Source organism: Bombina bombina, chromosome 7, assembly GCF_027579735.1.
Source record: "Bombina bombina isolate aBomBom1 chromosome 7, aBomBom1.pri, whole genome shotgun sequence".
NCBI classification, from domain to species: Eukaryota; Metazoa; Chordata; class Amphibia; order Anura; family Bombinatoridae; genus Bombina; species Bombina bombina.
Window position 1 is genome coordinate 181,609,413 of NC_069505.1, and position 12,646 is coordinate 181,622,058.

General features: G+C 41.8%; 1 protein-coding gene across 1 annotated transcript in view; it reads right to left on the reverse strand.

The window, feature by feature from the left end:
• Positions 1-515: 515 nt before the first annotated feature.
• DDB1 (damage specific DNA binding protein 1) overlaps positions 516-12,646 on the reverse strand; it is a 114,675-nt gene continuing 102,544 nt past the window's right edge. The window contains exons 25-26 of the mRNA XM_053720453.1: positions 1,232-1,355; positions 516-1,146 (exon numbers count right to left, since the gene is read on the reverse strand). Of these exons, the coding sequence (XP_053576428.1) occupies positions 1,063-1,146; positions 1,232-1,355 (208 nt within the window). The 3' untranslated portion in view covers positions 516-1,062. The remainder of the gene's footprint in view (positions 1,147-1,231; positions 1,356-12,646) is intronic.

Genomic DNA, 12,646 nt, shown 5'->3' on the forward strand with positions numbered 1-12,646 from the left:
CCAAAACAAAGCAATCACCTGCCACCCAGTGACACTGCCAGTCTGCTTTCCTGGCAAGATTAGCTGTGACTTCAACTATCTGACGTTACATCTAGTGGGTCTTGAGATCGTACATCTGAGAGTGAATTTTACTGAGCAACATTTGCAGGTTATAAGATTACTAATTATGCAATACCAGTATCAATTTTAGGTTGATGATCCGCTTAGTGTTCAACTCTACAACAGATTCAGCTTACCAGAAGTAAACAATTCTCAGTTTAGCAGTAAGCAGCAGGAAATGTGGCAGTATCAGTCTCATAAATATGGAAATTATTTAATAATCCAGAGGCACAAACAGGCAAAAGGAAAGGGCTGTAAATTCAAGATCAGCTCCTCCACATAAGATAAATGAGGTGCATAAGACCTTACATTCAAATACAATTTCTGCACCAGGCTGCATACAAACTGCATGAACGTCTGTCTCTCTACAGCACACACAGTCACACACAGCACTCAACAAAAAGAAGCTTTGAATATTCCAGTTCCATTGAAATTTATTTTCTAAACTCTCAGAAAATAATATTCCTTGCTCTCCCTCTTTCAAAGGGTAGACTAAGAGTGGAAAATGCATCATCCGGGAGAAACAATCAAGTTACCAAAATGTATGCAGACTACGATGTACACAATTTCAAATTTATGTCACACGCCCAACTTGCTGTACAAGAAGACCACCTTTTTATAATGTTACCTAAAAAAATTGGGGGGAGGGGGAAATCAAATCAGTGTCTATAGGGTGCAGGCAGCAAAAACATAGCAGGGGACTGGGGTGTAGTGTAGCCTGACCGCCCACACATTTATGCTTTTGCCGACAGATGGGCCTGCAATATGTTGGCCTACTCTAGGAGCAAAGGCTTAAGTGCCGGTAATGCTGCAAAGCAAGATACACACTTCCCTGGCACAGACAGGGTTAATACAAGCACATTTCACTGTCCATCAGGCCCCGCAGGAAGCCACTCCCACATTGCTGGGAGGGTATTGGGGAAGTCTAATGGGAGAACATGAAAGCAGAGGTAAAAAAATAGATCAGTGAATTCTCGTCAGCTCTTCCACTATCTTAATAAGGTCGTCAATTGTCATTTCAATCTTCATCCCATTGCCATCATCAATCTGCAAGGTAGAGAGTGACACCAAATGTTTATGTTTGTGCTACTACTGTAAGAAGAAGAGAATTACATTTCTATTAACATCTCACCTGTAAATTTGCCACCACCTCCTGCATCTTTGGTCGGCTGATGTCCAGGAAGCTTTCAATCAGGTCCCCATCTATGAATCCTGTTGCAGGCTCAGTCTTCCGCTCTGTGTGGAACGACCTCCAAGTGATGCATAGTCAAGGAAAGCATTACCGTTTCATCAAAGCAAAAGAATAGAAAGCACGAGTGCTGAGAATATCACAAGATACATAGAAAGTTAATACCGCTGCAATATCTCCAAACTTATATGGCAAAAAAGGAAGTGTAGAACCATATTCTCACCAACGCAGGCACCCTCCCTACTGTGCTAATGACAAAGCAAGCCCCAAAGTAAGCCCTTCTCAAAATAGATCTATAAATAAGTTTTAAATCAATTTTACAGTTTGTGTTTGCAGCACATGAGAGATCGCTAATGAGTGATGTGCTCATTTATACCTTTTACAATTATAGGGAAGTTCTGGTGCAAAAACCACATGTCCTACCATGTCACTTTTACATTGCCTTTAAAGTCTAAGGGGAGTTTTGTAGATAATTATTTTTCTACAAAACTCCCCTTAGACTTTAAAGGTGAATTTTGTAAATCAGGGGTGATTAAAGGACATTTAAAATAACTGACAACTACACAATACGCACTTACTTTGAATTTAAAATGTGCAGTAGAATATTTTCGGGCTAACTTCAAAGTTAATCCAATTTTCCCTCCCCTTGTATCATGTGAAAGCCATCAGCCAATCACAAAATGCATAGATGTATATACTGTGGACTTTGCACGTAATGGAAGCATATTGGATTTTTTTTTTTACAAATGCTGCATTATCTGAATCGTAAAACTTTATTTTTTCATTTACTCTCACTTTAAGTGGAGGTCCATGGGCATAGACTACAGCATTATAGCCAAAAAGCATCGCCTATTAATGTGCATTCAGAACGCTACACAACCACTATACACCTCCCTTTGATGAACTTTTACAGTAGTTTGGTTTCACCGTTTTTGTTTTCAACAGATACCAATACAGAGGAAATGTTATCTCCGGTGCTGCTTGTTCCTGCTCTCTTATTGCGGCAAACAAGGTGGTCATAACTCAAAACAGCCCTCTTTAGAGAATTCCCTGCAACCTCACCTAAACTGGGCCCTGTATCACTGGACATTTTTAGGAAATATATTATAAGTGTATTTAATAGCCGTAAATGTATACATGATCCTTAAAGGGACAGTCTACAACTACAAGTTAGAGGACACGGACAAATAGGGAGGGACAAGACAGGCAGTCCTAAACAGAAGGCACCACCGCTTGAAGAACCTTTCTCCCAAAAGAAGCCTCAGCCGAGGCAAAAATATAAAATTTGTAAAAAGTATGTAGAGAAGACCAAGCTGCAGCCTTGCAAATTTGTTCCATAGGAGCTTCATTTTTGAAAGCCCAAGAAGAGGAAACAGCTCTTGTGTAATGAGCCGTAATTCTCTCAGGAGGCTGCTGTCCAGCAGTCTCATAAGCCAAACAAATTATACTTTGTAACCAAAAAGAAAGTAGTAGCAGTAGCTTTCTGACCTTTACGTTTCCCAGAGAAACAGACAAAGAGAGCAGAGGACTGGCGAAAATCCTGTAAGTAGAATTTAAGAGCATGTACAACATAAAGAATAAGGCAGAATACATATTATCGATTGTATTTTAAATCAAGCCCACATTTAAACAATTGTGATGACATATATGAAAAGCCACTTGATATGAAAAATATAGGAGTTGTAACAAGAAAAAGATACAATTGATGAATCAAATTAAATCCATTTATGTGATGAAAAAAACAGCACTGCTGTGACTTTAATTCAATGCAAGCAATCTGACCAATAACGAAAAAGGAAGTTGTATATAAGAAGGTAAACGCGGCACTAACAGCATCTTGATAAAGCCCAAGACAGAGGGTGAAACGCGTAGAAGCTGTAAGCCTAAACATTCGTCCGTATTGAGCATTTTACTGTAAACGCGTAGAAGCTGTAAGCCTAAACATTCGTATTGAGCATTTTACTAAGCACCCAGAGGATCTGTGTCTTTAGCTCCAATAAGTGTGAGTACTATCTGCGTACATTTGTACTAAGTGCAAAATATCACACTTTCTATTCAATACAGACAGCGGTGAGGGTGGCTTATTTTATCTTAAATCACTTGCTCAAGTGTATTCCTGAAACTTTTTGGAATAACAAATTCTACGCTGGATTAATTTAACGCTTGGTGACGTCACCCATTCTGAAAGTAGTAACTAACTGTTTTTCAAATCTGGCGGGTTTTCGCCAACCGGAACACAGAGTTTAGAACATAGGAGCTGTCGAGTCAAGGAGACTATCATCAGATACAAGTGCCCTTTCCCCTGCAAGGCATCAAGGTAAAGTAATTGAAATAACCGACTGTATCCATTTTTAAGAAGTGACGGTAAGACTGTTACAATTTAACTCCTCTAAGTGGCTTAAAAGCAACAAAATGTCAAGAATGGCTTGTTAGTTCTGTTGGGAGCGCGCTCCAGGACATTAACCCCTTAACGGAGACCTCGAGTGAAATCTTTATTCACATTATATATTTTAAAGGTCTAAATCTTTTAAATGTTTATTATTTATTTTGAATTTTCCATATAGATGTTGGTTTTTATTGTCAATTTGAATTTTATTTTAAATAGTCTGTGCATAAATTGGAGTGTAAGAAAATCTCAAGTTTAGATACTATTAGTACAAGGCAATTTTGAATACAATTATTGTCCACTATTGTGTACCTTACATTCCACATATATTGTAATCAAGAGAATATCTTGAAAGCGTTAAGTATTGCAACTTTCCGAGTTCCGAGACTCTTCGAGAAGAAGAGATAGCAACAAGAAACAAAATTCCCCAAGATAACAACTTAATGTCTATGGAAAGCAACGGCTCAAATGGAGCCAGCTGTAAAACTTTAAGAACAAGGTTAAGGCTCCAAGGAGGAGCAACAGACTTAAAGACAGGCCTGATTTTGACCAAGGGCTGCACATCTGGCACATCCGCCAAACGTTTATGTAGTAAAACTGATAAAGCAGAAATCTGACCCTTCAGGGTACTGACTGACAATCCCTTTTCCAGGCTTTTCTGAAGAAAAGATAAAATTCTAGGAATTCTAATTCTACTCCAAGAGTAGCCCTTGGATTCACACCAATAAAGATATTTACGCCATATATTATGGTAAATTTTTCTAGTAACAGGCTTCCGAGCCTGAATCATGGTCTCAATGACCGACTCATAAAAACCATGCTTAGACAGAATTAAGCATTCAATCTACAAGCAGTAAGCTTCAGAGAAACGAGATTTGGATGAAGGAAGGGACCCTGAATCAGGAGGTCCTTACTCAAAGGTAGTCTCCAAGGTGGGAGAGATGACATCTTCACTAGGTCTGCAAACCAGATCCTGCGAGGATCACCGACGCCCTCTCCTGTTTGATACGAGCAATGACTCGTGGAAGGAGAGCAAATGGAGGAAACAGGTATGCCAACCTGAAAACCCAAGGAACCGCTAGAGCATCTATCAGAACGGCCTACAAATCTCTTGACCTTGAACCGTGCCTTGGAAGCTTGGCATTCTGACGGGATGCCATCAGATCTAACTCCGGCACCCCCCATTTGAGGATTAAGCTGGAAAAACCTCTGGATGGAGTTCCCACTCCTAGGGAAAATCCGCTTCCCAGTTGTCTACTCCTGGAATGTGGATGGCAGATAGAAAGCAAATGTGGGTCTCCCCCCACTGAAGAATCCGAGTAACCTCCTTCATGGCTAAGGAACTCTGAGTTCCTCCCTGGTGATTGATGTAAGCCACAGAGGTTGTGTTGTCTGACTGGAACCTGATAAACTGGGCTGAGGACAACTGAGGCCAAGCCAATAGAACATTGTAAATCGCCCTCAACTCCAAGATTTTGATGGGAAGAGCAGACTCCTCCCGAGTCCAAAGGCCATGAGCTTTTAACGAGTTCCAGACTTCTCCCCAGCCCAGCAGGCTGGCATCTGTGGTCACGATCACCCAGGAAGGTCTCCAAAAGCATGTGCCCTGTTCCTGAGAAATCCACCATGGGAGAGAGTCCCTTGACAACTGATCTAACTCTATTCTCTGAAATAGATCTGCATGGTCGCCATTCCATTGTCTGAGCATGCACAACTGGAGAGCTCTCAAATGGAATCGAGCAAAAGGAATAATGTCCATGGAAGCCACCATCAGACCGATTGCCTCCATACATTGAGCCACTGAAGGATAAGCAGTAGCCTGAAGAGAGAGGCAAGAGGAAATTATTTTGTTTTTCCTGACCTCGGTCAGAAAAATCTTCATCAATAGAGAATCTATTATGGTCCCTAAGAATGCTACTCTTGTAGCAGTGGAAATGGAGCTTTTTTCCCAGATTCACATTCCATCCGTGGGAACAAAGCAAATACAACAACATCTCTGTGTGAGATTTTGCTTGTTGAAAAGATGGCGCCGGAACCAATATGTCATCCAGGTAGGGTGCCACAGCAATTCCACGAGAACGGATCACAGCCAAAAGAGCCCCCAGAACCTTTAAAACAATTCTGGGAGCCGTGGCTAGACCAAATGGAAGGGCCACGAACTGGAAATGTTTGTCCAGGAAGGCAAATCTCATAAATCTGTGATTTTTCCTTTGAATAGGAACATGAAGATACGCATCCTTTAGGTCTATGGTTGTCATGAACTGACCCATCTTGTACTAAAGGAAGAATGGAGCGTATAGTCTCCATCTTGTAGGATGGAACTTTGAGAAACTTGTTTAGACACTTCAAGACTAGAACCACAAATAGGTTGGAGTAGAAACCGAGACCCTGTTCCTGCACTGGAACTATCACTCCCAGGGAGGAAAGATGTTGTATACATTTCAAGAACGCCTCTCTCTTTAACTGGTCTGCAGATAATCTTGAGAGATGGAATCTGCCTATGGGAGGAAGTGTCTTGAATTCCAATTTGTAACCCTGGGATACTATGTCCATACTCCAGGGATCTGGAACATCTCATATCCAGGATTGAGAAAACTGAGAAAGTCTGCCCCACACCTGATCCGATCCCTGATCGGGGGCAAACCATTCATGCTGATTTGGAATCAGCTGCAGGTTTGTTTGATTGTTTCCCCTTGTTCCAAGACTGATTGGGTTTACAAGAAGACTTGGATTGTTCCTGCTTGGAAGAAGAAGGGGAAGGCTTTCCACTAAAGTTATGAAAGGAACAAAAATAACTCTGACGTCCTTTAGGCCTATTCTTCTTATCTTGAGGTAGAAAAGACCCTTTTCCACCTGTAATAGAGATAATATCTGCTAAACCGGGTCCAAACAAGGTTTTGCCCTTGTAAGGAATCACCAGAAGCTTGACTTTAGAGGAAACGTCTGTAGACCAGGCTAGGACAGCGAAATTAGAAGTTTTTAGAAGGAATTGGCCAATTTTAGAGCTTTAATCCTATCTTGAATTTCACCCAGGGAAGTCTCTACTTGAAGAGAATCAGAAAAGGCGTTGCACCAATAAGATGCCGCATGAGTCACGGTGGCAATACACACCGCAGGTTGACATTGGAGACCTTGATGAACATAAATCTTTTTCAAATAAGCCTCCAGCTTCTTGTCCATTGGATCCTTAAAAGAGCATCTATCCTCAATAGGAATAGATTTTCTTAAAAATGGGAGACAGGGAAAAACATAATTTATGTAAGAGCTAGTGACGTATGGGATATACAATCCTACCTACCAGGAGGGGCAAAGTTTCCCAAACCTCAAAATGCCTATAAATACACCCCTCACCACACCCACAATTCAATTTAATTTCTCGTGCCAAGAATGACGCAATAAATAACAGCATTTTGCGCCCTCGCAAGCATAATTTGCGTTCAAGTTTACCAAAGAAAAAAACAAGTCAAATTGAGAAAAGACTATACCCCAGGTAAGACAAACTTCCTAAAACATGATTCCCAAAACGAAACTGCTGGACTGCAAAGGGAAATACACATAGACTTGACTCATGGCAAATATAAGTAAAATACATATATTTAAAACTTTATATTAATACATAAAGCGCCAAACCATAGCTGAGAGTGTCTTAAATAATGATACATACTTACCAAAGACACCCATCCACATATAGCAGATAGCCAAACCAGTACTTAAAGCTATCAGCAGAGGTAATAGTATATGAGTATATTGTTGATCTGAAAAGGGAGGTAGGAGATGAATCCCTACGAACGATAACAGAGAACCCTTGAAAAGATTTCCCACAAGGAAAACCATAAAATAGGCGATACTCTTCACATTCCTCTGAAAAACTCTGTACTCTGAGAGGAATTGTGCTTCAGAATGCTTAGATGCGCTTATCGTAGAAGAAATCGTTAAAATCAAGCACAAACTTACTTCACCACCTCCATAGGAGGCAGTTTGTAAAACTGAATTGTGGGTGTGGCAAGGGGTGTATTTATAGGCATTTTGAGGTTTGGGAAACTTTGCCCCACCTGGTAGGTAGGATTATATATCCCATACGTCACTAGCTCATGGACTCTTGCCAATTACATGAAAGAAAAGACACCCCTGGTTTCTCCCATTTCTGTGAGATAATCTCCCTAGCACGGTCCGGCACAGGAAAAACCTACGAAGTGGAAGGTTCATCAAAGAAACTATTACGTTTACTAGATTTCTTAGGAGTGACAACGACAGGGGTATCGGAGTAATCTAAAGTAGCTAAAACCTCCTTTAACAATACACAAAGGTGTTCAAGTTTAAATCTGAAAGATACCACCTCAGTCTCAGAAGAAGGAATTATACTGTCCGAATCCGAGATTTCACCCTTAGAAAGTCCCAATGTATCTTCCTCATCAGAATTATGAGAAAGGGCAACTTGGGAAGCAGAACTGAGCACAGGCACCTTACTTTCTGAATTTCTCTTGCGTTTTCCCTGTAATCTGGGAATGGCAGCTAATGCCGCAGATGCCGCTGAAGATACCTGGGGAGCAATTTCTGCTTTTAAATAAACTCCACTAGGAGTTATAGAGGAACCGCAGGACACTGCATGTGACGCCATTGAGGCTTGTGACGTAGCAGGAGAAAGCTGAGGTATTATTTTAACAGCATCACCCTGAAAGACATTAGGCTCAAACATTTTACCTTTATTTTGCAAGGTTTTCTTGACACATGAAGAACAAAATTGCATATGAGCTGCAATTTGTGCATCTAAACATAATAAGCATGAATTCATGAGAGCAGGCTCTTGCTCCATATAAGACATGTTGTGAAACAGTAAATAAACTTGTACATATAAGTTTCAAAGATTTTAATATTCAATTAAAATAAGCTAAGGAAAAAATACACTTTAAATATTATCCCAAATTAGGATCGATCCCCAGCTAAAATTATGTTGGAAAAGTTAAGAAAAAACAGAATTTATGCTTACCTGATAAATTACTTTCTCCAACTGTGTGTCCGGTCCACGGCATCATCCTTACTTGTGGGAATATCTCTTCCCCAACAGGAAATGGCAAAGAGTCCCAGCAAAGCTGGCCATATAGTCCCTCCTAGGCTCCGCCCACCCCAGTCATTCGACCGACGGACAGGAGGAAAAATATAGGAGAAACCATATGGTACCGTGGTGACTGTAGATAGAGAAAATAATTCATCAGACCTGATTAAAAAACCAGGGCGGGCCGTGGACCGGACACACCGTTGGAGAAAGTAATTTATCAGGTAAGCATAAATTCTGTTTTCTCCAACATTGGTGTGTCCGGTCCACGGCGTCATCCTTACTTGTGGGAACCAATACCAAAGCTTTAGGACACGGATGAAGGGAGGGAGCAAATCAGGTTACCTAAACGGAAGGCACCACAAAAGAAATACTGTATATAATACAATATTAAGGTAGCGCCACACAGCAATGAATATAGATGAGCAAAAACACCGTATGAATACAGTGTAGTAAAAAATAAGCAATTCACAATGTTATCCAAAAAAATAGACAATCAATCAAAAAATAAAAAATCAGAGAATCATATGAATCAAATGATAAAGTCCCCTTTAAAAAGTCATTCCAATATATGAGAAAGTCACATGAAATTCAAACTTCCCTTTTGGAGAGTCCTTGTCTGAATGCGTGTTTGCGGTGCAGCTCCCTTCCAATCACTGGTGTGATCTCCGTGAGGTGTGGATCTGTAGGCAAAGAATCTGTAGAAACAGAAAGGGGTGTGGAGCGCAGCCAAGGGAAAACACACAGATCTAAGTGCAGATTAAAAAACACCTTTTCACTTTATTCAAAACAATAAAAACATCAGGATGTACACACTTACAAGCTTCACCCTCAAACATATGAGGTATGTGCTGACACTCTGTATAAGTTGTCCAAAACACGGATAAACTGGATACTGTATAGTCAAAAAGTGTCTGTGTCCCACTGTGAGATAACCACTGAGCCTACTGTGAATGTATAGCTGACCGGGATAAGTGTATCCCTTTGTATCTAGTAAATAGCACTGAGAATCAAAGTCCCAATATCACAGTGCAGAAACAGGTAGGGCCGTGATGCAACTCAAGGGAACAAACTGTAATCGTTGGGAGGCGGTAGATACAGTGGCAGCGCGGTCCTATGATAGTAGCCGGCTAAAGGAAACGCCGCTGCACACAATGCTAACCTGATCCTCCGTCAAAGAGATGGGCGTGGCCTTACGCGTTTCGCTGGGCTCCTCCCAGCTTCGGGAGGCTGCAAAACCTTTCTCCCAAAAATAGCCTCCGAAGAAGCAAAAGTATCAAATTTGTAAAATTTAGCAAAAGTGTGCAGTGAAGACCAAGTCGCTGCCTTACATATCTGATCAACAGAAGCCTCGTTCTTGAAGGCCCATGTGGAAGCCACAGCCCTAGTGGAGTGAGCTGTGATCCTTTCAGGAGGCTGCCGTCCGGCAGTCTCATAAGCCAATCGGATGATGCTTTTAAGCCAAAAGGAAAGAGAGGTAGAAGTTGCTTTTTGACCTCTCCTTTTACCAGAATAGACGACAAACAGAGAAGATGTTTGTCTGAACTCTTTTGTCGCTGCTAAGTAGAATTTTAGAGCACGGACTACATCTAAATTGTGTAGCAAACGTTCCTTCTTTGAAACTGGATTCGGACACAAAGAAGGTACAACTATCTCCTGGTTAATATTCTTGTTGGAAACAACTTTTGGAAGAAAACCAGGCTTAGTACGCAAAACAACCTTATCTGAATGGAACACCAGATAGGGCGGAGTACACTGCAGAGCAGATAACTCTGAAACTCTTCTAGCAGAAGAAATAGCAACCAAAAACAAGACTTTCCAAGATAATAACTTAATATCTATGGAATGTAGAGGTTCAAACGGAACCCCTTGAAGAACTGAAAGAACTAGATTTAGACTCCAGGGAGGAGTCAAAGGTCTGTAAACAGGCTTGATTCTAACCAGAGCCTGAACAAATGCTTGAACATCTGGCACAGCTGCCAGTCGTTTGTGTAGTAAGACAGATAAAGCAGAAATCTGTCCTTTTAGAGAACTCGCAGATAATCCTTTATCCAATCCTTCCTGCAGAAAGGAAAGAATCTTAGGAATTTTTATCTTATTCCATGGGAATTCCTTGGATTCACACCAACAGATATATCTTTTCCATATTTTATGGTAAATTTTTCTAGTCACTGGTTTTCTGGCCTGAACCAGAGTATCTATCACAGAATCTGAAAACCCACGCTTTGATAGAATCAAGTGTTCAATCTCCAAGCCGTCAGCTGGAGGGAGACCAGATTTGGATGTTCGAATGGACCCTGAACAAGTAGGTCCTGTCTCAAAGGTAGCTTCCATGGTGGAACCGATGACATATTCACCAGGTCTGCATACCAAGTCCTGCGTGGCCACGCAGGAGCTATCAAGATCACCGAGGCCCTCTCCTGTTTGATCCTGGCTACCAGCCTGGGAATGAGAGGAAACGGTGGAAACACATAAGCTAGGTTGAAGGTCCAAGGTGCTACTAGTGCATCCACTAGAGTCGCCTTGGGATCCCTGGATCTGGACCCGTAGCAAGGAACCTTGAAGTTCTGACGAGACGCCATCAGATCCATGTCTGGAATGCCCCATAATTGAGTCAACTGGGCAAAGATCTCCGGGTGGAGTTCCCACTCCCCCGGATGGAATGTCTGACGACTCAGATAATCCGCTTCCCAGTTTTCCACACCTGGGATGTGGATCGCAGATAGATGGCAGGAGTGATCCTCCGCCCATTGTATTATTTTGGTCACTTCTTTCATCGCTAGGGAACACCTTGTTCCCCCCTGATGATTGATATACGCAACAGTCGTCATGTTGTCTGATTGGAATCTTATGAATCTGGCCTTTGCAAGCTGAGGCCAAGCCCTGAGAGCATTGAATATCGCTCTTAGTTCCAGAATGTTTATCGGGAGAAGAGACTCTTCCCGAGACCATAGTCCCTGAGCTTTCAGGGGTTCCCAGACCGCGCCCCAGCCCACTAGGCTGGCGTCGGTCATGACAATGACCCACTCTGGTCTGCGGAAGCTCATTCCCTGGGATAGATGGTCCAGGGTCAGCCACCAACGGAGTGAATCTCTGGTCTTCTGATCTACTTGAATCACTGGAGACAAGTCTGTATAGTCCCCATTCCACTGTTTGAGCATGCACAGTTGTAATGGTCTTAGATGAATTCGCGCAAAAGGAACTATGTCCATTGCTGCAACCATCAACCCTACTACTTCCATGCACTGAGCTACGGAAGGACGTGGAACAGAGTGAAGAACTTGACAAGCGCTTAGAAGTTTTGACTTTCTGACATCTGTCAGAAAAATCCTCATTTCTAAGGAATCTATTATTGTTCCCAAGAAGGGAACTCTTGTTGACGGAGACAGAGAACTTTTTTCTATGTTCACCTTCCATCCGTGAGATCTGAGAAAGGCCAGAACGATGTCTGTATGAGCCTTTGCTTTTGAAATGGACGACGCTTGTATTAGAATGTTGTCCAAGTACGGTACTACTGCAATGCCCCTCGGTCTTAAAACCGCTAGAAGGGACCCGAGTACCTTTGTGAAAATCCTTGGAGCAGTGGCTAACCTGAATGGGAGGGCCACAAACTGGTAATGTTTGTCCAGAAAGGCGAACCTTAGGAACTGATGATGTTCTTTGTGGATAGGAATATGTAGGTACGCATCCTTTAGATCCACGGTAGTCATAAATTGACCTTCCTGGATAGTGGGTAGAATCGTTCGAATGGTTTCCATTTTGAACGATGGTACCCTAAAAAATTTGTTTAGGATCTTTAAATCCAGAATTGGTCTGAAGGTTCCCTCTTTTTTGGGAACTACGAACAGATTTGAGTAAAATCCCATTCCTTGTTCCGTCCTTGGAACAGGGTGTATTACTCCCATCTTTAACAGGTCTT